General features: G+C 36.9%; 1 protein-coding gene across 1 annotated transcript in view; it reads left to right on the top strand.

Moving 5' to 3' along the window:
- The window catches only part of LOC133630056 (CUB and sushi domain-containing protein 1-like), a 426,532-nt gene that overhangs the window by 296,317 nt on the left and 104,465 nt on the right, over positions 1-25,750 (top strand). The window contains exons 38-45 of the mRNA XM_062021303.1: positions 4,072-4,217; positions 4,368-4,448; positions 7,518-7,631; positions 8,472-8,588; positions 14,436-14,507; positions 16,230-16,376; positions 22,571-22,759; positions 22,853-23,038. Coding sequence (XP_061877287.1) covers positions 4,072-4,217; positions 4,368-4,448; positions 7,518-7,631; positions 8,472-8,588; positions 14,436-14,507; positions 16,230-16,376; positions 22,571-22,759; positions 22,853-23,038 — 1,052 coding nt within the window. The remainder of the gene's footprint in view (positions 1-4,071; positions 4,218-4,367; positions 4,449-7,517; positions 7,632-8,471; positions 8,589-14,435; positions 14,508-16,229; positions 16,377-22,570; positions 22,760-22,852; positions 23,039-25,750) is intronic.

Here is a 25,750-nt window from a genome sequence, read left to right as displayed (position 1 = left end):
ATTCCGCCTGATCAAGTATGTTTAGCAACAGCTCAATAGGGCAGGACCACTAGGTGGAAGCACTAAAATCAACAAGTAAATGTTGAAATTGGAGCCAGTGAAGGGAGGCCAATACAGGGTTAAAGTAGGGTGAGAGAGCCTAGGTTCATACAAACAATTAAAGAAATCCAGGAATGACATTACAAATGCACAAATATTTATTTCAAAGTCAGCCTGCAAAAGTTATTGTTTAAGTTTTGCAAGAAGCCGTAGCTGAAAGAAGATAGATTTTATGACTGATCTAATTTGTCAAGCTTAAGCAAGATGTCAAAAATTAACCCAACGACCTACAGTTTTCCCGACACTCTGCTTCAATACAAAATTTAAGAGAAGTACAAACAGTTATCTCCATCTCTAATCATTGTTACCTTAGAAGATGTCTGCATATGATTGTTTGTTGCTCCTATGTTATATAAGGGCGATGTGTTTTAATTGACGCAAAGAACACTTTGAAAACATTTACTGCTCCAACTTAATATTGCTTCTCATGCAAGTCTTTTTTTAGCATCTGTTCTGCGGTCTCCCTTTACCAGCCCTCTTTTGTTCCTCGTTCTCATTAATCATACGGGTGTCCAATGTCCCGCCTTGAGCATCGCTACGTTCTGTATGCTCCATATCTCACTGATGTGCGTCTGCTGCTGTTCGGCCCAGCATAACCATGATACCCACGGGTATCCGTGGCAACAGCTGCATCCGGATGCCAGGGAATCTTGCCACCGTTTGTGTTTGGCTTGCCGCTAAATGACACCACACGGTTTCTTTCATTGAATGATAGGTGGAGATTATTTGCGAGACTTTATTTGACTGAATCAGTGCCAATCATTTCTATACTGCTTATGGTTCTATGTCTTTAGCAAGACAATGGCACAGACCCTGACATTTTCAAGCCACAAGAGATGACACTTATGATGTATTGCAATATGTAAATCCTACTCGGATATTTCACGTGTATCGCTTTAAAGTCAGCAGTGTTGTCACTGTTATCCAACTTTTCCTTATACGGTACATTTTGCATATTCAGCAAGGACATTTTGCTTTGCAATACATGTTGGGGTATGTACTGTACTAAACCGTCTCAGTGTGCCCTAATAACATCTTAAATCATATGTCATTCCTTTTATTTTGGGGGGGGGGGGTCGGTTTGTATTAAAACAACTTCTACAAGCTCACAAGCTAATATAATTCCGTATGCAGTAGCTGGCAGATAAAAGATTAGTATAAACAGCTCAAGATAAGTGCATGATTCCTCTGTGCTAAAGTGGAATTTCTGCACTTTCCAGATCTAAGCATGAATTATAGATACAAGCCACCAAAGAGTGTTATAAATCGATGGAAAATTATATTGTTGAAAATACGAGAGGGAGCTGTAAATATTGTGTGTGTGTGCGAGAAAGAGAGAGTTAAGAACCACTCAAGGCTCCAGTATTCAATTTGGATTTAAGTGGACAAATAGTACATTTTCATTCACTAAATGAGCTCCAACACCTGCCGAAGACCTTGAATTATTGAGCAGCCAAGAGATTCCAGGCACTCTTTTTGAATTAAAATTTTACAAGCCTTGTTTAATCCAAAGACGTACTCATTAAAAAACAAAAAAAGGTGCATTTAGGAGCTTTACAAAATGTCACATTTCAAACAACGTTAAATATTTAATGAGCAAAGTTGAGCCTTTAATCCAAAGGTTTTTTGTACAAGGAATATATTTGGAAGTTTTGACAATGCAAACAAATCACAGTCACCTCAAACGTTGATGAGCACTTGCATAAACTATACACTGTATTAGAACAACATAATAACTTCTCATTTGTTTCTGTTCTTAGTGGGGCGGGTTTACTTCCACCGAAGAACAATATGTGCCTTGTTTCACCTTACAAAGTAAATTAAATGTTAGGGTAACAGTTTAGTAGGGGGAACATATTATATAAATAAGCAACTAATTAATGGTGAATATGCTCCCCATACTAAAGTGTTACCGACTTAATTTAGAGATATTTGGACACTAGGGGAACATATAAGGGTTAGGGTTAGGGTTACAAATAAGCATTGGCATTGTTAGGCCTATTTTAGGGGGGCTCAAGCCCCCCTAAAATGTTCTTAAGCCTCCTAAATAATTTAGTGTTAAAAAAAAAAAAAAAAAAATTCAATTTTTTTTTTTTTTTTTTTTTTTTTTACAAATACATGCCGACATATTCATTATAAAGTGGCCCGAATATGAGTTTAAATAAATAATCATATAACCTGTCATTATTCACTCAGTTTCCCCTCACTTCATAGCGTAAGGTAGAGAGCCCCTTTAGTGCGTCGGTATCCGATCCATTCCACTTGTTCATATAGAAAATGCCCACATCACTCAAAATCCAGTCTGCATTTTCTCTGCGACCTTCCTTGTGTTCCTTAGACTTGTTCATATAGAAAATTCCCACATCACTCAAAATCCAGTCCGCATTTTATCTGTGACCTTGCTTGCGGTCCTGCAGGTGTACGAAGCACATTAGCACACAGCACTGCAGAACAAGAACCTTTTGTCTGCAATTGTAAATAATTTAGTTTTTAAGTGTTGTGTTTCTTGTAGAATCTATATAAAGTAATATACATTAGCCTATTGTTGAAATAATGAAAAAAACATCATTAAATATATTTGTTTTATTGTATTGTTACATTAATAGCTGTTGTATTATTATAGGATGGCTTGTTAAACATTTCATAGGATTTTCAGAGGGTGGAAAAACCAAGACATTTAATATAAAATGTAAAATGAATAAATACATAAAAAGAAAAAGAAAAACAATTGTTAAAAGCCATCGTCCCGGGGAGCATTTAATTTTGTCCCGTGCATTTTTTTTTACCGTCCCCGGGACGACGGGACTACGTTAATCTCAAGCCCTGGAAGTTACATTTTATTGTTTGCATTATTTGTTTCAGCATTGCACTTTGAAGATGGTCCCTCAGCTCTTTGACAGCTTTGGCTCTTTTTCAGATCAGCAGACGGACTCTAAGTCTTTCTTATTTACAGTATATATAAAAGTTTCTTATTTCTATTCAGACTTCCATATATATTTAATTTCCTTAACGGCTTGCCATAAAATATATATATATATAAATGTATTATATACAAGCCAAATTATCCCGATCCAGATATTAATTTAATTCAAGTAATCAAGTAATATTTCCAGAGCTTGAATTTACAACCATTTTAGTCACATATGTGCCCAAAATGTAATCTGTGCAACTTCAAAATATTTGGGAACAAACAATTATTGTATTGTGAGCTAAAGAGGTGGTATTAGCCTCTATGTTGTGAATTAATAATATAGAGGCTAATGCCATGACTTGCATTGTGTTTCAGTGTATCTTGAAGGATCATGCAAGTAATTGTTTGTTGTTGATGCTTTAAACAAATGTCACTGTGCAAACCCATGTTTGTTGTTGTACTAAACACAGATTGAAAATAAACCCACTGAAATAATAATAATAACAATGATTAATTTCTAAGTCTTTGTTAGCCGTTTGTGAAGTTTTGTGCTCGTGCGCTACGTTCGCTCGCATCCTGTGCATCTCCTGGGGGCTAAGCCCCCCCGTCCTTAAAAGCTAGTGACGCCCCTGCTAATAAGCAATAATTCTGAGGTTATTGAGGGAAGACTCTTAGTTAATGGCTTACTGGTTGTATAATAAAGTCATGCAGAATAAGGCATTAATAAGTATTTAATAATGACTAATTAAGAGCCAATATGTTACTAATTTGCATGTTAATATGCAACTAATTAATGGTGCATATGTTCCCCATACTAAAGTGTTACCAATGTTAGAATTAGACAGCAAGTGCAATTTGATGGCAGCAAATTGAATTTATTTAAGAGAAGGTAATGATAATACTTAAACGGCATCTGGCAATAGTTTATTTTGCAGTGTACCTTCCTGTAATTTTAGAGACTTGACAGGATGAATTTGTCTCATTACATTTTTCTTTCACATTTTGTATGTCTACAATATCCTACTTGCCTATCTGTTTAATTCCACTTGGTCTTTATGCAGGGACGGTCCAGATGGGTCCAGTCCTCAGCTGGGAGTATTTAGCGGCAACACAGCGTTAGAGTCAGCCTACAGTTCCAGCTCCGAGGTTCTGATTCGCTTTCACTCAGACTTTTCAACCAGAGGATTCTTCATACTCAACTTTCATGGTACACAAACACTTGCATACCACATTTCCTATTATGGTATGCCATGAATGTCTTGGGTAAAGTTACTGCATGGCAAACAGCAATCAAAAATATAAATTAGTCATATATTTTTCCATTAAAATATGAGTACTTTTGTTTGCATATTTTCAGCCTACCGTCTGAAGAAGTGCTCTGCTCCCACTGTGGTGGAGAACGCAGAGATAATCTATGAAGATGAAGACTTCCTAATAGGTAATAGTTCTCATTAAATCCAGGTTTAATCAATATGTTTTGTAGTGCTGCTGTGAAAAGCAATCAAAATGTAAGATATTGTCTTAAAATAATTTGCAGTTTGCTGGTTCCATCATTTAGTGTATTGTTAACACATTATCTGTCCTAAAACTTTTCAGAAGGTCTGTTTTGAAATGTATTTGTTTCCAGGTTAAATGAAATATACCGCATACAGTATGTGCCCAGGTTTTGAAAAACATCCATTTTGGGGGTAATAGTCCCTCATCGTGGACTCTCGTTTTCCCTCAGCGCCGTGTTGTGTACTATGCTCAAAGCCTCCTGTTTTTCAGTCTCCAGGACCTTTTAGATCAACAGTAGGTGTAATTTAGAGGGGAAAAAGCTGACATTTGGTACAACTCCAGCAAGATCCATTTGGCTACGGCTATGCAGTTTTTCTGAAAAAGATGCCATTATCTCCCTGCAGAAAAAATATAATTGTAACGGCAACCAAACATTTTTTTTTTTTTTCGAGAGGTACAACTTTTTAATGTTAGAGAGGTACAACTTATAGATTTACCTCTAGAGAGGTACAATATATATATATATATATATATATATATATATATATATATATATATATATATATATATATATATATATATATATATATATTAGGGGTGTGGGGAAAAATCGATTCGAATTCGAATTGGGATTATCACGTTGTGCGATTCAGAATCGATTCTCATTTTTTAAAAATCTATTTTTTTAATTTATTTTTTATTTTTTTTTAAATATTTGTATTATTTTTTTAATGAATCAATCCAACAAAACAATACACAGCAATATCATAACAATGCAATCCAATTCCAAAACCAAACCCGACCCAGCAACACTCAGAACTGCAATAAACAGAGCAATTGAGAGGAGACACAAATACGACACAGAACAAACCAAAAGTAGTGAAACAAAAATGAATATTATCAACAACAGTATCAATATTAGTTACAATTTCAACATAGCAGTGATTAAAAATACCTCATTGACATCATTAGACATTTATAATTTTTTTTAAAAAAAGAACAATAGTGTCACAGTAGCTTACACTTGCATCGCATCTCATAAGTTTGACAACACATTGTGTCCAATATTTTCACAAAGATATAAGTCATATCCTTGGTTCATCTAATAGTTAAAACAAATTTAAATTATTGCAATCAGTTGACAAAACATTGTCCTTTACAATTATAAAAGCTTTTTACAAAAATCTACTACTCTGCTTGCATGTCAGCAGACTGGGGTAGATCCTGCTGAAATCCTATGTATTGAATGAATAGAGAATCCTTTTGAATCGGGAAAATATCGTTTATATATATATATATATATATATATATATATATATATATATATATATATATATATATATATATATATATATATATATATATATATATATATATATATATATATATATATATATATATATATATATATGTGTGTATATATATAATAAACAATACTAATATAAACTAGAGAATGTAGTGTGACAAAAATCCAAATGTGTGTGTGTGTGTGTGTGTGTGTGTGTGTGTGTGTGTGTGTGTGTGTGTGTGAGACTATGTGTGGAATTAACTGTTGTGTGTTACCGTGAGTGTTGAGCAAGAGGCGGCATTCCTGGACGAGAAAGGCAGGCTCGAATGTCCGTGAGACAGGCAGGTTGTCGGGGATCGAGGGAGGCAGTCCAGAATCCAACGGGAAGTCGAGGCACACAGCTCGATCATGGGAGACAGGGGAAGCACTGCGGAAAACACAAAGGACATAAGACACGGGAACTGGGAGGCGTCAAAAGGTCTGTGTCCAAGCAGGAGTCGAGGATCGAGGGAGGCAGTCCGGAATCCAAAAGGAAGTCGAGGCACATAGCTTGATCACGGGAGACAGGGGAAGCACTGCGGAAAACACAAAGGACATAAGACACGGGAACTGGGAAGACACAGAGAGAGAGCAAGTATGCGGGAGGGAAGCCAGAGACACAATAGCTTACTGTGTACAGAGAACTACGTTCCAGCACCGGATATTTGGGTACGCTTGTCTTTACGCCATCTGCCCTCATCAGACCCAGGTGCGCTGATTTTAGATTGCTTGCAGCCGAGCAGGGGCGTGGCCGTGATGCGGGAAGAGCGAGCAGAGGCGTGTCCCGGCGCCCCTCCATTGGAGGCGCCGGCCATGCTCGCAGCAGAAGGCATGCGGGACTGCACATGCGCCGTGACAGTTTATTCATTCTTTTTGCATACTACTTGTTCAAAGTGAAGGAGGAGTTGGAGCCCATCCCAGCTGACTTAAAGGAGTCATATTATACAAAACCAACTTTTCTTACCTTTTAGTACCTGTTTTTCCTGAAAATTAGTATTCAAACCATGGATGTGTGTGGTGAAGATGTTAATACAATGATCTTGCCTTCTTCTAAACTTGCTCTAAACAAGCTGTTTAGAAAAAAATGCAGCAAAGCACGCCAGCAGGTGTTGGCTCCAATGATGTCGTCTCACAGCGATCGAAGATAGTATAGTCTTTTCTTGTCAGGAGAACGACTTGCCATGGCTTTGGACATGGGATTTCTACAGTAACCTTTTTCTTTGTGCATTTCTGCTCGCTATTTTCGAGCTTGTGGCTTTTTTAAACTAGATTTTCAACAATGCCAACCTTTTTAAACTGGGGCAAATGTTAGGACATTTTAAAACAAAAATTGTCACATTTTCACCAGGTTAAAAAATTCATAAATAAAAAATCCTTAATATTTATCTAGGTAAAATGGTACCTATATCACTGAAATTGTCTTGACAAGACCTGTCTGATAATACAGTACCTATCTTTAGGCTTCTCCCATCAGGGGTCGCCACAGAAATGATCAAGCCTGATTTGTTTGTTTGTTTATTATTTATGGAAAAAAAACCTCAAATAATCCATTACAATTTTATTTTGTATTGGTATAGCATAAGGATATGATGCTATCAACATTTGGTTTTTCATTTAATATTTAAAGCCTTAATTTTCAATCCATAACGTAGCATTGAATATGTATTTTTTCTATTTTTCAAGGTGACGTTGTGATTTATCGTTGCCTTCCTGGTTATACACTCGTCGGAAAGGCAGAGCTCATGTGTACACTCAACTCCCATTTACTGTTCGAGGTCCCGCCCCCAACATGTCAAGGTAAAGTAGCATCTATTGTGACTTCTGAACCATCCATCTGTCAAAATAAGTAGAAACCCTCGCCCGGTCAAAACTGGCCTCAGGCCTTAGGAAGACTAAATTCCCCCCTACTCGTAACAGCCCACAGCATCATTTTTTTATACTGCTTATTCTCATTAGGCTCCTGGGTGAACTGGAGCAAGTTTGTCAAAATTACACAGATTTTCCTTTTCCAACACTTACAAGAACGTTTTGAGATATCAATCCTGCTAAATCTAATATTTTCTACTTTTCTGTCGGTGTTTATCATTCAAGTTTCAAAAGGTGCCCCCAAAGAAATACTTAACCTTTTTTGTAAGTACAAGTTTATCATCAACTCTGGGAATTAATTTCCTTCAGTTTGTGGTATTTCAGCACTGGCATGTGTCCTTGTTGTCGCTTCTCCCGTAACTGAAGAGCTGATTGTAAGCTCAGCCTTCACCATAGCCCTGCCTATTGTGTTAAAAAGCTTGAAAGGTGGTTTTGGTGCATCACATGCAACCTAAGTACCTATTCAGACTAAATGGAGTGCAGCTCCTCTCTCTGCAAGCCTGCCAGTCGTCACTGAAAGAGTTGAGGAGATATGCTGTGTACTTCTGACGAATGGCTCCAGAACACTGCCTGCACGCACTTTTCTGATCATCACAAATTCTTAGAAAATTTTAGGAAACATCAGCGTGAGTAGGCGTTAGTATTCAGAGTGAGCAGATAAACGAGAAAACAGCCTTGGATGAAGTGGAAAGAGGCTCAGGAAAACTCTTTTACCAGTCAGAAGGCTTGTAATTGAAACATGCTTGTGCTTTCTTACCATATCTCCTCCAGCTCAGTGTCCTGCCAATGAGGAGCGATTTTCATCTTCAGGGGTCATACTGAGTCCAATGTTCCCTGCTAACTACCCCAACAGCCAAACCTGCTCTTGGCTGCTGCGAATGCTTCCAGGTACAGTTGGTGTCACTGAAACTGTATGCAATATATCCTTTTATGAATTAGGTATTAGTATAGTACCGCGATACTAATGAATCATTTTCAGTACTATACCGCCTCTGAAAACTACCGGTCCGCGGTACTTAGAATGTATTTTATGTTTATAATCTCAGGAAATATGTCCCTGGACACATGAGGACTTTGAATATGACCAATGTATGATCCTGTAACGACTTGGTATCGGATTGATACCCAAATTTGTGGTATCATTCAAAACTAATGTAAAGTATCAAACAACAGAAGAATAAGTGATTATTACCTTTTAACAGAAGTGTAGATAGAACATGTTAAAAGAGAAAGTAAGCAGATATTAACAGTAAATGAATAAGTACTGTAGATTAATAATTAATTTTCTACCACTTGTCCTTAATAATTTTGACAAAATAATAGAATGATAAATGACACAATATGTTACTGCATACGTCAGCAGCTAAATTAGGAGCCTTTGATGCTTACTTACTAATAAAATACAAGTTGTCTTGTGTGTTCAATATTTTATTTAAGGACAATCTTGCAATTGTTGTGGTCCCCTTTATTTAGAAAAGTATTGAAAAGTATCAAAATAATTTTGGTACCAGTACCAAAATATTGGTATCTGAACAACACTATTATGAATACTTTTTTGTTTAGGAATGCACCGAAATCTAAATTCTTTGGCCAAATTCAGAAAAAGAGGAAACCAAGGCAGAAAACTGAAATCCCAAAATACTATTTTATGCAGAATGTTATTACAGTTACATTTATGGCTATGACTGGGTACTAACCTCACTAGAATCAGGTAGGGCTGGGACAATTCGTCGCATCATGTACCTTGCATCGAGAAAAGATGGCACTAGTGGTGTTCCAATCAATCGGTCACCAATCTATATTTGTCAATTCTTGGTGAAGTTTGTGATCACCAGATGCCAATCACTGCCTTTCAGTGCTGATCACAAAACATTATCACCTGGAGCTCATACCTTGCAGCTTGGTCCAGATCCAGGCCCTAGCCTGAAAGTTGTTTATTTTATTTCATTTATTTATTTTTGTTTTTTACATTGGAGCAGGTAAAACAAAGATGATCAGTAATCAAAACAAAGGCACATTGATGTAGACGATAAAACAGGTAACTGACATGTTAGTTAAAATATAAACACAAGACAATAATGTTGACATAGACGAAATCCGATCATGTGTAATTTCATCTAGTCAATGGGTGGGACAAATTCGGGATATATCCAATCACAGCTCTTTAATGGTGTACTCTGAAAGAGGTGTGGGAGTTAGTTATGAACAACAGCCAATCAGATGATTTCCTTGCAAGATGAGGAAGTCAGCGCCAAAACCTAAATGTCTGGCTTTAAATATGTAACATGTGCACACCTAGAAAAGTGAACAGGACACATTTTATTGTTTACTACTATGATGCCATCAGCAGGCGAGTCATTGATTGTGCGTCTATACAACTGTAAGTCAAATCTATTATTTGCTGCGATCAATTTTGCGCCAAAAACTGATTCCATGTCAAAAATGGATTCCCAACGCTGCGTCGCCAAAGCGTGTATCACTTTCGGGCTTCTTCTGTCCACAACTGTTTACTAACTAAATAGTTGTGGTCATCGTAAGAATATGTGTTTGAAATTATTTAAGCCTTTATCGTGTCCCAAAAATGACAGAGTTGGCCATTTCTGTGTTAATAATGAGATTGTAAAGGACTGTTATTGATCCGATGTTGATGTGCTAAAACCTCTTTCTTGTTTAGAAGCTACATACAATATCAATTGTTCTGTGTTCAAGCACATAATAAATATTAATACTGTGTTTGAATGTATTCATTTAAGAAAGTTAAATATATGACAATGAAGTAAATATACTGTACTGTTTACGTGTTGAATTACCCTTTAAAAAGCTGAAATCAACCCTAAACATCTTAGTGATTCAAAAGTAATATTTTGATATTGACACATGTCACCTGTGCATCTCCTAAGGTTATTCTAGTAATGTGTGCACATATGACAAGTGTATATATCAAAATACTACTATACATCGCTTTTTGGCAACCAAGAATACATTGATTTAATGAATACAAACAAACACTTTAATATTTTTTATGTGTTTGAACAGTTAATACTGTATGTAGCTTCTAAACAAGAAAGAGGTTTTAGCACCTCAACATCGGTTGAGTCTTTTATAATTAATACCAAAGAAATGGCCAACTCTTTAATTTTTTGGACACGATAAAGGCTTAAATAATTTTAAACACATATCCTTATGTTAACCACAAATATAAAATGTTTGTCTTACATGTAGTAATCAGTTGTGCCAGGGGGGTGCGTGTGACCTCGGGGAACATGCTTTGTTTGCCGTACCAGAATATGTTGAAGCGTATGTAGCACTTAGCTTCTCTGTAACCATGGTGGGATATAAGGAAAGACCAGTGTGTTGTTTCCTTTAATGTTAATAAGCATACAATGTTATGCAGAGGTAAGGGAGGCGGGGCGTAATTGAATATATTTAAGAATCACTGTGTTTGAGTAACAGAGGCAATGTTGTGGTCTGTTGCGGTATGTGGTATGCGGGGCAATCACAGAGAAGGGTGGATCGATCCATAAAGCAATGCTGTTGATACCAAGGGCATCAACAGCATTGATACAAGTGATTAGATTGATATTTTAATGTTGAAAAATAAAGTTTTGTTTTGTCATTTGTGATGATGTTTAAAAATTCAGGGAATAAGTCCCTGGAGAAAGGTAGAGTTTGCATTACATTGGTTAAACAATTGTATGAAACAAAAGAGATTAGTGAAATTGTTAAAGGCACATGTGTCAAACACAAGGCGCGGCGTCCAAATCTGGCCGGCCACATCACTTAATGTGCTGCCACATCATTTAAAGTGGCCCACCACATCATTGTAATGTGCCCCATCACATCATTTTTGTGGTCTGCCATACAATTTTACTGTGGCCTGTTCCATTTTTTTTGACCGGCACATCATTTGATGTCGTCCGCCAAGATATTTTATGTGGTCCGCATGAGGCCCACCACATCATCTGTATGTGACCCCCTGTGCCATTTTATGCGGCTCACTATGTAATTTATGTGACCTGCGAAAGGCTTGAAATAAAAAAGCACTTTCTTGCTTAAATGTATGTGTTCTTTCAATTTCAGCATAAAATGGTTATCAAAAATAAACACTTAAAACTCTGCTTGTCATCTTGACTTAAGATTTCAAAGGATCATCATCAGTCTATAAAAATATATTAATCAAAAAACATTTGCCTTTGCAAATTGTGTGACAAGACTATTATACATTTATATTCATATACTGTATATTCACTGTTACATGTGGCCCTCTGAGGGCAGGCATAATTGTGATGTGGACCTCAATAAAAATGAGTTAAACACCCCTTGTTTAAACTTTTTCTGGATGTTGTTAAAGGCCTCCATCTTTTTTTCTGGTAGTTGTGATTAAAAAAAAGCCAAATAATTGAGTGGTATTAAATGGATTAAAAGTAAAATGTATTTGTATCAGTTGTGTGTCCAATATGTAATTACATGGTTTTGGATCAGTACCAAAATGTGTAGTATCTAGTAGTTCCCTTACCAAAAAGTACCCACGTTTATTCAATGGTTGCTTTTTTCAGATCATATAGTCAATAGCTCTTTTAATAAATAAATAATAAAATTTACAGTTAAAGGGGACCTATCATGCAAAACCAACTTTTCTTGCCTAATGGTACCAGTTTTTGTGTATTTGGGATATGCACGAGTTCAGAAAATTTGAAGGTACTGTGGAGATATTTATACAAAATCTTGACTTCCTTCACACTTCCGCAAAACGACCCGTTTGGAATTTGCTCTTTTTGTGACGTTTTGCCACATGTAACTCTCTATAGATGGTAAAGGCTTACCTAAAGGTCTTTCTGTGATTTCCGCAATAAAAAACAATTTTTTTCGAGCATTTGTAGTCCAAACGAGGTACGACCAAGGAATGACACAAGGACCGAAAATGCTCGGTTCTTGGTTGTTTTAACCAGCACAAGTCACTACACAAACTTTCAGCCTCATTTAAAGTAAAACATGCCTTACTTTTGGCTCATATGATTTGTGGCATTGCGTCTTCAACTCGGAAGAAATTGCTTTGAGTGTGTTCTCACAAACTTTCACAAAAAGATGGATTTTCAGAAAAACTACTTTTAATGGCTTACAGTGTGACTACAATTTATTGCAATGGAGGAGACAATAAAACGGTAAGTAATAACATTAGGTTAGAATGATATGTTAGCAATGTTAGCTCAAGTTGTTGTGTAGCAAGCTTAGCCTTCTAAGCAAAATAAAGAATGATTTTCCTAAAAACTAATTTTAATTGAATCAGTGCCAACTGGGTTTGGTGATGGTTCAGTTCGTATTTTAATCTGTTGTTGCGTTTGCGATGTCACTCGTAGGGTGGTTTACTGTATAGCCGTCTTGAGCCTCCATTGTTTACAAGTGTTCAAATCAGCAGCAGTGCATGATATAGAATAAAAAAACATTTTACTGTCAATTTACACATGGATACGTCCAGAATTTAGCATTGGAGAGAGAAAGACTCGGTAGAAGTTTGACTTAGTGTTTACTGACAGACCTTCATCCTGGCTGGCTTTTGCTTCTTTTCTCTCACCCCACGCATATTCTTCTTATCACGCCGACAATAAAACACGGTGAGCCTGTTAATCTCGTTATATCATCTGGGATATTGTGTTGTGATAAAAGTCACTCAAAACAGATGGCTGGTGCCAGTCACCGATGCCCAAAGTGCATGATAAAAGCAAGAAAGCTAAACAACTACAAAACATTTCTGCTGAGCGAGGGCAAATGCAGACTCACCGTGAGGGGGCATGGTGAGGAGCGGTTATTTTGCATCTAACAACTCTTTTTCTCAAAATCAGTTGTTTTCAATGGGAGCAAAAATATATATCTGCACATTTTTCACCAAAGAACCATCATTACATGTTACATAGAACAAAATGAAAATGAAATCCTAATATTACTCCTTTAATTCATGTGCGAGTATCAGCTGATCTCGCTTTTGGATAATCGGTATGGGAATTTGCAGCATCAAACCCAAACTAGAAAACCCTTAGATACGGACGTAGAAAATGAGCCTTTGAGGTTCTCTTTGAACAGCAAATTACAAATGACTTTGTACAGCAACACACTGTAATGCACGAGCACTTAAAAATGCATCAAGGGCAATTCTCCAGGATAGCAGAGGAACGAAAACGACTAGTAATTTAGCATTTGATATCATGTCATTGCATTTCATGCATTTAATGTTTCTTCATACAAGAATATGTTTTTTTTTGGGAGGAATTAATTCAAAAAAGTTGTTGTACCATTACACTAAAAAACAATGTGATACAAAAATAAATTTAATCTACAGATTCATTGAAAAATAATCAATATATTTATCGATTCAAGAAATAATTGTTCATTGCAGCCCCAAAATCAAAACATTATAATTTGAAAAAAGTATGTATTCATCCTTCAAATAATGAAACATTAATCATACAATGATAATAAGTGTTCCTTCCCTCTCTCTCATAATCCTTGTAATTGCAGCATTTACAATGTTTAATATAGCTTGAGTTAACTTATCAAATTTGAAGTGACATTCCAAGCCAGAGCTAAATTAATTAACGTATGGCTATTTAGTGCTTCAGCAATGCTGAATAGTATTATCTCTGTAAAGGCAGAATCATATGTTCACATTTGATTGTGTGAGTGCACTTTGTGAAGTGCCTGACTGAATATGACTGAAACTTATTCCATCTTGTCTCCCAGGGTACACCATCAGTATCTATGTTGAGATGTTCCACAGTGAGAAACAGTTTGATGAGCTAGAAATCTTTGATGGTAAGCAAAGTCCACACATAGGCACACACACACATGTATGCTTCCTTAACTCCTTTGTTGTTGTTGTTTTTTTTTTTTAAAAACATCACTGTTAATAAGATGCACAGCCGTTAATTTTCATTTGCTGTGTACAGAATTTCCCTCCAGGATATCACAATCTGTTACGAAAGAGTAAATATGAAAGTTTGCAGAACATATTTGTGTGAAATGTGCGTTTGTGTGTTACTTTACAATGGTTTGTTGAAGTTTGTGTTCAGGAAGTTACTTAAAAAGCTAACAATGTTTGGAGAGGTTCAAAAGAAAACAATATCTCCTCTCTATCCTAAAGCTTCTTAACAACTACTGTAGCACATTAAAAGTGAGCCATGTATTAATATAACCATATTTACTTAAGATTGAAACTGTTTTGTTTGTAGGCAGGAGTATCAAGACACAGATATGCACATATCCAACTTTTTAATGACAACAGTTTCTAAAATAGCCCGTAATGCACTTGTGATGTGATTGATGACAACAAAAACTTAGTGTCTCAGGCTAAGTTACATACACCAGCGGTCCCCAACCACCGGTCCGTGCCACATTTGCTACCGGGCCGCACAGAGACATTAAATAATGTATAACCGACCGCATTTTCTCATACTTAACTTTCGCCAGTCCCACCAGACACACCAATAAGCTTGATCATAGATCATAGATCATAGATGTATTATAAAACTCCTGATAGGAAGTCGCCATGTGATATATTTGTTACATCTTTGTTACTTGGGACAATGCACATTACTAAACATATCAAATGTAAGGGTGCCAAATTGTAGCCAAAAACTGGGTCCCATCTGCAGTCCGCGGCAAGTTGATGACCTAAGATCAGGGCAGATCAGAAACAAAGTGACCATAGTAGTTCACATGGAGAAGTGCTAAATTGTTGCATACAATAATTGTTCTGAAGGTAGAAAATAATCATCCTTTTTTGCCTGGTAAGTTAAAGTGCTGGTATTATTAGACATAGTCCTATTACACAAGTAGTTAGCAACAACAGATGTATTTACGCATTGAAAATTGGACCAAAAAAAGCTAAAATTAGTGTATGTACGTATGAAATATTGCACAGAATATAAATACATAACTTTTAGAATGGAAATAGAAATATATTGGAACTAATGGCAAGTATTTCTAGCTTGATTATATATCCATGCTCTTGTCCTGGAATGTGATGTATCACCTATACCCATCAGATACTAAAGCCAAAACAAAGCCTACTACTAGCAAAAATGAGCAAAAAAAAAAAAGTCTATGGAGAGCTTTTTTGCAAAGGGAAAGGGTCAGGGGCTCCCACTAATTGAATGTTATGGTGAGTTTTTTCATGTATTCATTTTTCATGCACTTATTTGCTATATCTTTCTGCCACACGTGGAAGGCAGGTCCGTAAAAATAATGCCTACATTAAACCGGTCCCTGGTGCAAAAAAGGTTGACATACACTACCTGAAAAATATAAACATTCCATTTAGAATGTCTTACTTACACTTCCTTTATTGTCAAGCTTGCAACCTTTGCACGTTCCTACACAGGTATTATTAGAGGATTACAAGAATAATGGAAAAAAGATACTGTACACAGTTGGAAAAATAAATATATTATGCAGTTATCCATGCGGTCCAAATTGTAAGATTATCTATGCCTCCAAGCATCGTTTCACAATGTTTTATTTATGCGTTCCCTGCAGGATCTTCAGGACAGAGCCCTTTGCTTGTGGCTCTCAGTGGAAACCACTCATCTCAGCTCAACTTCACCTCTAAAACCAATCAACTTTACCTACGCTGGTCCACTGACCACGCAACCAACAAAAAAGGATTCAAGATAAGATACTCAGGTACATGCTGTATATAAGTACATACAGTACATTAGTACATACACTATTATACCACTACAGTACAAACAAAGCAGTGCACTCTCCTCTATACATCACTACAATGTTTGCTAGATTAACTTGAAATGCATGGTGTTGGACAGGTACAATTCTATCCTTCACCCATGCAACTACTGTAGGAAAGGGATTCATATGGCCCCATTCGTTGTGGTTTACCTGACACATGAAACATTGGTGGGTGCACTCTCCACTTTAGCCGCCAGAGGGCAATAGAGTGTTTTTTGTGGCAATTCCAACTTTGACCACAGCGTCCGTTGCTATGTAGAGTGGCAGTTTCCATCATTTTCAGCAAACTGCATTAGAAAATGAGGAATGCGCCCCTATGAAGCCCTTCTCTACTGTAATACCACAATGATAATAATTTAGTTTAAATATAAATGCATCAAACATGCCAGTTATATATGGTACTGTGTAAGCGCATGTACTATAACTTTTATTGAAAAAAACTAGTTCCAATAATAAGGTCACTCATCGTACAGTTTGTAACCGTTAACTGTCTTTTGAATAGCATTGCATTTATGACGAAGGACATGGTGTAATTCTGTCAAAATTGAAGAAAGCAAAACTTTGCTCATGCTGAACTTTTGTGTACTTTTACAAGCACACAGATTTAAACGGGATCGAAATAAAACTGACCCGTATATGGTGCGGACACAAAAATGAATTCCCAATCAATTGAATTCCCTATGTTTGTGCAAAGACTTTGTGCCATTGTGGAGACTTTTCCAATGATTATTATATTCAAAATGCACAATGGACATGTGTTGTGCCACAGGAGAAAAAACCTATGCCTAACTTTTTCAGATGTATTTTCTCATGTTGCTTCTTGTTGTCTCCATTTTAACTGGGTACGACTGTGTAGGTTTTTTAAGCACTGTCGATTGCTTATTTGAATTTTTTTGGTGCATACAAATGCTGCGTGTGACTCTGAGTAAATCTGTCTGAGATGTGATATTAAATAAGATACCTTATTCCCCCCTCACACAACCCACGCTTTACATTGCAAATTGCATATTTACAATCAGAATGCCTAACCTTGAAATGATGCCAGACTGCGGACATACAGTAGGCAAGGGAGTCATATGACTCCATTACTGGGTGGATCTCTACCACAATGTAGTCTGCTGAAAATGATGGAAAGTGCCACTCTGCATAGCAACTGACACTCTGGTCAAAGTTGAAATTGCCACAAAACACATTTTAAGATATTGAACACTCTACTGCCAGGTGTTGGATAAAGTAGTGCAACCTCCCAATTTGTCATTCTTCATGTGTCAGGTAAACCGCCACACATGGTGCCATATGAATCCCTTTTCAACTGTACAAGCTAGCATGCTTGTTGCTTTGTGGAGTACCTCACATGTTTTACGGTATGCTGATATCATTATTTGGCAAAAAAAAATTATACCAGAATGATCCACTGTCACCATTTTATTACATTACATTACATGTTGGGACTAACGCGTTACAAAGTAACGCGTTACTGTTACGCCGTTAGTTTCGGCGGTAACTAGTAATCTAACGCGTTATTTTTTATATTCAGTTACTCAGTTACCGTTACTACATGATGCGTTACTGCGTTATTTTACGTTACTTTTTATGTAGTATAAAGTGTGTTTTATCGGAGCGCTGGCTGCAGTGTCGTCGTTCTGATTCTTCTTGTGTCACAAACCGGAGAAGAGAGACCTGCGCTCTGTGTGTGTGTGTGTGTGAGTGTGAGTGTGAGTGTGAGTGTGAGTGTGAGTGTAAGTGTGGGAAGGTGGAGGCGTGTCTGATCATGGCGGAGCCAGAAGTCGAGTTTGTTAACATGGAGATATTTTCACTACTTTTCTTTTGTCGAGCACAAAGAAAATAACCTTTTAATTAAATGTAAATCGTGCTTTGGATCAAATATCCTATCTACTGCCCAAAACAGCAATTCAAAACTTCTCAAACAAGCTACATAAGCAACATGCTTCGACGTAGCTAGTAAAGAGAGACAGAGACTCCAATGCCACTTCACCTCCAGCACCACCACTTACGGATTAACTCTGCCTCTGCTCATCATTCAGCACTGAAGGTACACACTCTGTCAATCAATGTTCCCTCTAATTGTTCATGTGTGAGCAAAGGCAAAAACTCCCTGAGCATTCAGTGGAGCCCATGTGAGCAACATCAGACGTGCACACTGTGGCTACACCAGCAGCACTCCTGTCCCAAACCTGACTTTGTCTGGGCGGAGGTCCTGCTTTGGAAATAATGTGTACCCCTTTCAGACATTGCATTTAGTTCCCATTAAAACATTCACATGTTGCACAATGAGATGTAAGCAGGGGATTTTGTGTACATTCCTGAAACTTCCTGTTTGTAAAAAATATATTTGTATTAGTATTTATTTAATATACTAACAGCATTTCATGATTAATATTTATAAATTAAGATTCCTAATAAATGACACTAGAATAAGCACACATTTCATTGGTAAATCATAGAGTAACGACCTGGAATTATACTTTATGTATGGTGTTGGAGTTGTCCGACTTTTTGTGTGGCTGTAAACGCATCACTGGCTAAGTGCTATATGTGCATGTGTTGGCGCAAGTGAGAAAGCGCGAGCGGCTGCTGTTGATATAACAAAGTTGCTTTTGGTCTGGTTTGTACTGCAGAAAATGACCACTTTGGCTAGATATAATTTGTTTTACTAATGTTTTGGTGATGTGTTTATGGCCGACAATAAAGAGTTTTGCTCTGCAAAGTGATGGATGGAATTTATGTCCTCAAAGCGTCTCGACAGACGTTACAATATTTGAACAAGGATGACGAAAAGTGTTTTCTCTGTCGTGTCCGTGTCGTGTCGAAAATTGTTATGCGCTTATTTTTTTATTTGATTTTGTGCGTGGCATAGATTTGCCGTGCGCAGAGGACACTTGAGCCACAATTGCACAGGCGCGCACCTTAGAGGGAGAGATGTTGACAGTGTCAATTCTCTTATATACTCTTTCATTCTAGACTTCTAGAGTGTTTAATTATCACATCACTCTAAATGTATAGACTATAAAGTTCACAAACATAAAGAGGGATGCTAGTGGGCCAGGCCAATCTTTCCTTATCTCTAAACTAAAACTGGGGAAATGTGTAGAGCAGGGGTCACCAACCTTTTCAAAACCAAGAGCTACTTCTTGGGTACTGATTAATGCGAAGGGCTACCCGTTTGATACACACTTAAATAAATTGCCAGAAATAGCCAATTTGCTCAATTTACCTTTAACTCTATGTTATTATTAATAATTAATGACATGTATCTTTGTGGAAACACTGATCATCTTAATGATTTCTCACAATAAATATATATAGAAACAGATAAATATCAATATGCAACACTTTATTTTTATATTTTCTCTAAGTGCACATTTTTCAAATTGAACATTTTCAAATGATCACTTCTAAGACAGTCTTGTGAAATCACAATATCCCATTTTACCTAGCTAGCCACTAACATTTTTGAACAAATCATGAATTACTTTGCACCATGTTTGTACAAATAATAACTCATGTAAAATACAAAAGTCAACTCTCAAATTTTTAAATAAATCATTTCACACTTTGAACTGGACACCAAATCTGTTATCTGTTTCTTTGTCAGTTAGTGAAGACCAAGACTTTAAAATATTTTCTTGGATTTTTAAATTTTTTTTGAGTTTTGTCTCTCTTAGAATTAAAAATGTCGAGCAAAGCTAGACCAGCTTGCTAGTAAATAAATTACATTTAAAAAACAGAGGCAGCTCACTGGTAAGTGCTTGTCAAGTGTTTTGCTTTTTTCACTGTGCTTATCCCACACGTGAAGGGATGTACCAATGCTGAATGTGGCTTCTGGATTTCACTCAAAACACCAGAACGTAGTTACTTTTTTCCTTTTATTTTCCTTTAGTTTGCAACAGTTTTTCCAACGAAGAAACAGCTTCTTTTTTCTTCTTTAGTCTTTTTAGCAGTCTTTAGCAGTGTTAGTAGACTTTAGTAGACTTTAGTTTCTTTAGCTGTCTTTAGTCGTCTTTAGTAGCCTTTAGCTTCTTTAGTAGGTGAAAAACCTTTAAGGACAAAACACCACAAGATTAACATGCTGTAAAAAATCAATCAATTATCAATCCCATAATTTACAATTACTAATTAGGCTATCAAACACTTAACAATTAAACAAGTGCAAGAAAATGGATTAATATTTTCCCTTTAAGTTAATTCAGATTTCAAATAAATTGTCTCAACATAAATGCACCAAGATACATATAAAATACATTTAACACCAGAAACACAATAGATAAATGCAGCAGAAACCCCAATATGCAAATACATAAATACCTAACCAATTAACCACCTATTTTAGATACATATTTCAAATCCATATCCAATATAAATATATTATTAATTTAGCAGTGAAACACTCAATCTTAAACGCTGTCTACTGGTAGAAAAATACCCCTTTTCTATGCCCTCACTAGCAGCCAATGATCCAACACAGTTAAATCCAACACTTTAAGTTGAGCGACTTCACCCTCCTGATGAAGCAAACTGCTCCAACATTTATCAAACTAAGCAAAGAATCACAACACTTCCTTACTAAACAACAGTTACACAAAACACCGTGTGTATTTAGCCTCCAGACTAAGCACGCTACATGCACACAACTCCCCCCGCCCCCCTCATCTCACCAGCGCAACAGGTGCGCCACACCCACAAAGGGAAATAAAGTGCAATCTTACCGGCTGTCTGTTCAGCTTTTGGTTTTGGTACACTTTTGGCACAACTCTGTGTTATCTGTAATGAACCAAACCTTTCTCCACTCTGCGCTGGCGTCTTTTGTACTCCTTGATTTGACACAGCTGTCTAATTACCGGGCTCGCGCACCAGCAGACGAGACGGGAGTGCGCCGCGTTATACCTGCGTGTGAACGTAAACTGTTAATAATGCCGAATTATATACATTTCCTGGGGTTGCGTAGGTGAATAGGGATGTGGATGTGCTCTAAAATAAAATATAATTTTATTAAGTGGGGTTTGGCTGGTTGCCAAGCAGCCGCAGTAACGCGCTTGCGCATCAGCTGATGAGACAGCTGTTCGCCGCTACAGTGCTGCTATTTGAGCTATTTTTTAGAACAGGCCAGCGGGCTACTCATCTGGTCCTTACGAGCTACCTGGTGCCCGCGGGCACCGCGTTGGTGACCCCTGGTGTAGAGTGTTCTGGGCTTCAGACATGATTTTGTGTCAGAATTCCTTGAGGAAAAAATGCCTGGTTAGGCTTTGTGTATGTAGTGTGTGCCTTCCTTGCTTTACAGCTATGCTGTTATTATGCTGTTTGTTACTTATGTGTGTTATGTTGCAGCTATTTAAAATAGTTTTGTCAATTTGTTCTGGCCAGAAACAAATCGGCCTTTGTAACATATCTTTGTCTTTGTGTGTTGTATGTAGATCACATTGCTTAGCAGAGTTCAGTGATGCAAATTGAGATTGTATTATTCTCCAGTGCAATAACAGTACTGAAATGAAGGCTAAAAGGGCATTAATGGGAGCCTTAAAAAAATAAGAAAAAAAAAAAGTAACTAAATAGTTACTTTTCACAGTAAGGCATTACTTTTTGGTGTAAGTAACTGAGTTAGTAACTAAGTTACTTTTGAAATAAAGTAACTAGTAACTGTAACTAGTTACTGGTTTTCAGTAACCAACCCAACACTGATTATCGGCCAATAATACCGGACATCCCGATTCAAATCTCGAATATGACTTCCTTTTGGAATGGTTCTTTCATAATGTGGTTCCTGTAGCATTATTGTTAATTAGCAACTGAAAGATTGGGCCATTATCCCCGAACAACGCTGGAGAGAGGAGTGTTATAATGAGATATCCAATTTGTGGTGCAGAGAGAGCAGATGTATTTTCAAGGAGATGATGCTAGTGAAGGACGAAAGGCCAAATGAATCATTTGAGAGCGGCTGATAAAGAATATTTCATGGAAGGATAAATATTTGATATGCAATTGTTGATTACTGACACTGTTTTTCTCTGAGTCATTCCACCCACACTCCGCAATAAATGTAAGTTATACAACAGACATTATATATGCTGTAAGAATATAAAAAGTCTACTTTCTTTTGTTTGTCTTCCTTTCAGCTGCGTACTGTAGTATCATTGATATCCCAGTGAATGGGGGTGTGGTCAACCGAACCAAACTCCAGCCAGGTAGCCGACTCCAGTTCTACTGTATCCATGGTTACCGTCTGGTAGGCTCAATGAATTGCACCTGTAGACTTCACCCCAATGGTCTTTACCAGTGGGACACACCTCCACCATTTTGCCAAGGTAATATAAATACTTCTACAGTGTGTTGTCGTCACATATCAACTAAATCGACATTACGATACATCGTCCAACACTTCTAATTATGATTGGCAGCCGTCTCCTGTGGGATCCCTCAATCACCAGGCAATGGCAGCTTTCATGTCAACCAGTATACTGTGGGCAGTCAAGTGACCTACCGATGTAACCATGGTTACCACCTTGACCCCAATCTTCCAGCGACGGCTGTATGTTTGGAGGATGGCAGCTGGAGTAATGCTGTCTCACCCACTAAATGTCTCCGTAAGTATTATATTTCTATCTATGTGGCATTGTTATTTTAAATGCTTTTAATAACAATAACACCAATGTTAATTATTATTTGTTAGCTGTATAATTTGTAAGCTGACAAAAATTGGAGAGAGGCTGTTATTTGCAAAATTTGAAAATACATTATATATACTGTAACAACTTTTTAATTCCAATAATTATCGGAAAACACAGCATGTTCATTTATTAACAAGTATAACATCAGCAACTTGCATGGCGGTAGTTGGCATGATCCCAGGATGCAGAGACGGGAAGCGACACGTAGAAAAACATTTGTTTTAATGAGCAAAAAGACCAAAAGGCACACCAAGAACATTACTCACAATAAACAAACAAACCAGATGTGACTGATTAGGGATCAGAGGCAGGTGAGTCTCCTGATCACTAATCATGAGCACGTGTGGCAAACAGTACACAGAAACAGCGGTGAAATCACTGCAAGACACAACCAAAACAGAAGGTGGAACAAGAATAGACAGCTTGACAGGAAGAAACACGAAACACATGAAAACACAAGTTAATTTAATATAATGCACAACGCAACATCAACAAAACTAATAACAGCAAACATATGATTAAAACACTAGTACAGGGTTTACCCTTAACTGCCAAGATACCCGAGGGCGTGGTTATGGGTGTGGTCACCATGACGTCATCGAGTAATTTGCATATGTTGCTGTGATATGATTTTCTTTAAAAAGGCTCAAAAATTTATACAAAAATATAAAACAAATCTGTTATTATTCATCAGTATTAACATCTTTATTATATATCGTTTTGCCATATTATCAATTGTGTTGCTGCTTTTTGTACTTTGTTGAGATTTTTTTAAGTGTTTACAGACTTTTAATTACTTAAAAACCACTAGCAACAAATCTAGCATCTTCTTCTGGTGTTATTATAGACTGTACTCGTGTTTAGAGACTATACTTCAGAATCAGAATCAGAATCAGAAATACTTTAATAATCCTCGAGGGGAAATTAACATTTTCAGCACAATCCTATTCAAGTGCAGACAAACATTACAGGGAGAAAAACAGGATCGCTGACGGGTCTGACAACTTCCGGCGCCCCTTACAAAAATGGTGAGAAACATGGAGGAAGGGTTGGAAGAAAACAAATTCAGTCTATGCCTGGGCCCCTGGAGAGGGGGTCCAGACTGAGGCCAAGGAAGAAAAAAAAAAACTCTTAGCCATAGCACACAAAAACATGTGTGTAAGAGGGAAACATCAAACATTATGTCTGTCAATGTCCCTAAAGAAAGAGGCTGTTGCTCTAGTTGGACTTCCTCTTCTTAAAAGCCGCCACTGTCCTTTTAACATTGTAGATGGCTGTCCGCCGGTATATCTGTGATATATAATTAAGTACGTCCACATTGCAGACATGCTGACAAAGCTCCAAACAATGGCGGGCGTTTTGTTTACATTTACAGCGCGGTTTTCGTTAATCAAAGTCTTCTTTTTGGTAGTCGAGTTTTCGTTACATCACTTGTCAATAGTGCGCAAATAATAGGCTATATATATCAATTCACATTGTAATGACCATGTTCATGTATTATGCTCGTGTGGTTTGGATTTGATGTTGGTTTTTCCCATGTTTGCAAACACATTGTTCGTGCCTAAAAGGTGATTGCCGCAGAATGAGGAAGCGCTGTTGTGTGTTTGGGGAAGCGCAGACACGAAAGTGTTTGCACCTGTTGGAATTGTGCCGTTTTGTTATCATAAAATTGGTAATTAAAGTAAAAAATAGCGTCAGACTTTGTGTGATTTCTTCTGGGGGCTACAATATATTATAGTACTTTGATTTGTTTTCAAGTAAAAAAAAACAACTTTATTTTGAAGGTGTGGTGGTAACAAAAATGCCATGGCGGCGCGCCACATTCAATGACAAGTGCAGCACGCATACATTTCACACCGACGGCTGACAAAAACAGCACAGCTAACATTTTCTCATGGTACTTCGAGTACAGCTGCTGCCATCTTGTCTGAGATTAGTCAATAAAAACTACATCCGGAGGTTGCCTACAGCCACAGCTGTTAATGTTAATGATTTTTGACCAAAGGTTACATGTTTGCTTGATATTTTGCTTGGACTCTTCCCTCACATTCTGTTTTTTTACATTAGATTAAAAAAAGTTCCCCAGTCACTGGTGTTATTGTCTGTGTATTTTTTATTAACCCTAACCCGAACTCCAACCCTAAAATCAGGCATCTTCCAGTATCTAAAACTAATCCTAATAATACTACTGCCTCCTTCATTCCATGATTACGCCCCCCAATTGTGGAACAGCCTGACGATAGTTCTCAGGGCTGCAGAGAACCTTACCATTTTTAAAAACAAACTTCTTTTTAACCCTAATTAAGGATTTTTTTATTTTGTAATTTTAATTAGGGAGTTTAGAAAAGAAAAGTATCCCACACTTCTTTTTTCTAAAGTAAATCTCTACAGTAGATACGGACATATACATTAACACCTGACAACACCATATACCTGTATATATATATATATATATATATATATATATATATATATATATATATATATATATATATATATATATATATATATATATATATATATATATATATATATATATATATATGTTTTTAATCGATTAAGAATCATTACAGGTAAAACTTGCAATTCATTCGAAAATCGATTTTTTTTTTTACAACCGTATTTTCT

The sequence above is a fragment of the Entelurus aequoreus genome, linkage group LG02, assembly GCF_033978785.1.
Source record: "Entelurus aequoreus isolate RoL-2023_Sb linkage group LG02, RoL_Eaeq_v1.1, whole genome shotgun sequence".
NCBI classification, from domain to species: Eukaryota; Metazoa; Chordata; class Actinopteri; order Syngnathiformes; family Syngnathidae; genus Entelurus; species Entelurus aequoreus.
Note: the sequence above shows the minus strand (reverse complement) of the source record. Positions and strands in the feature narration are given on the sequence as shown.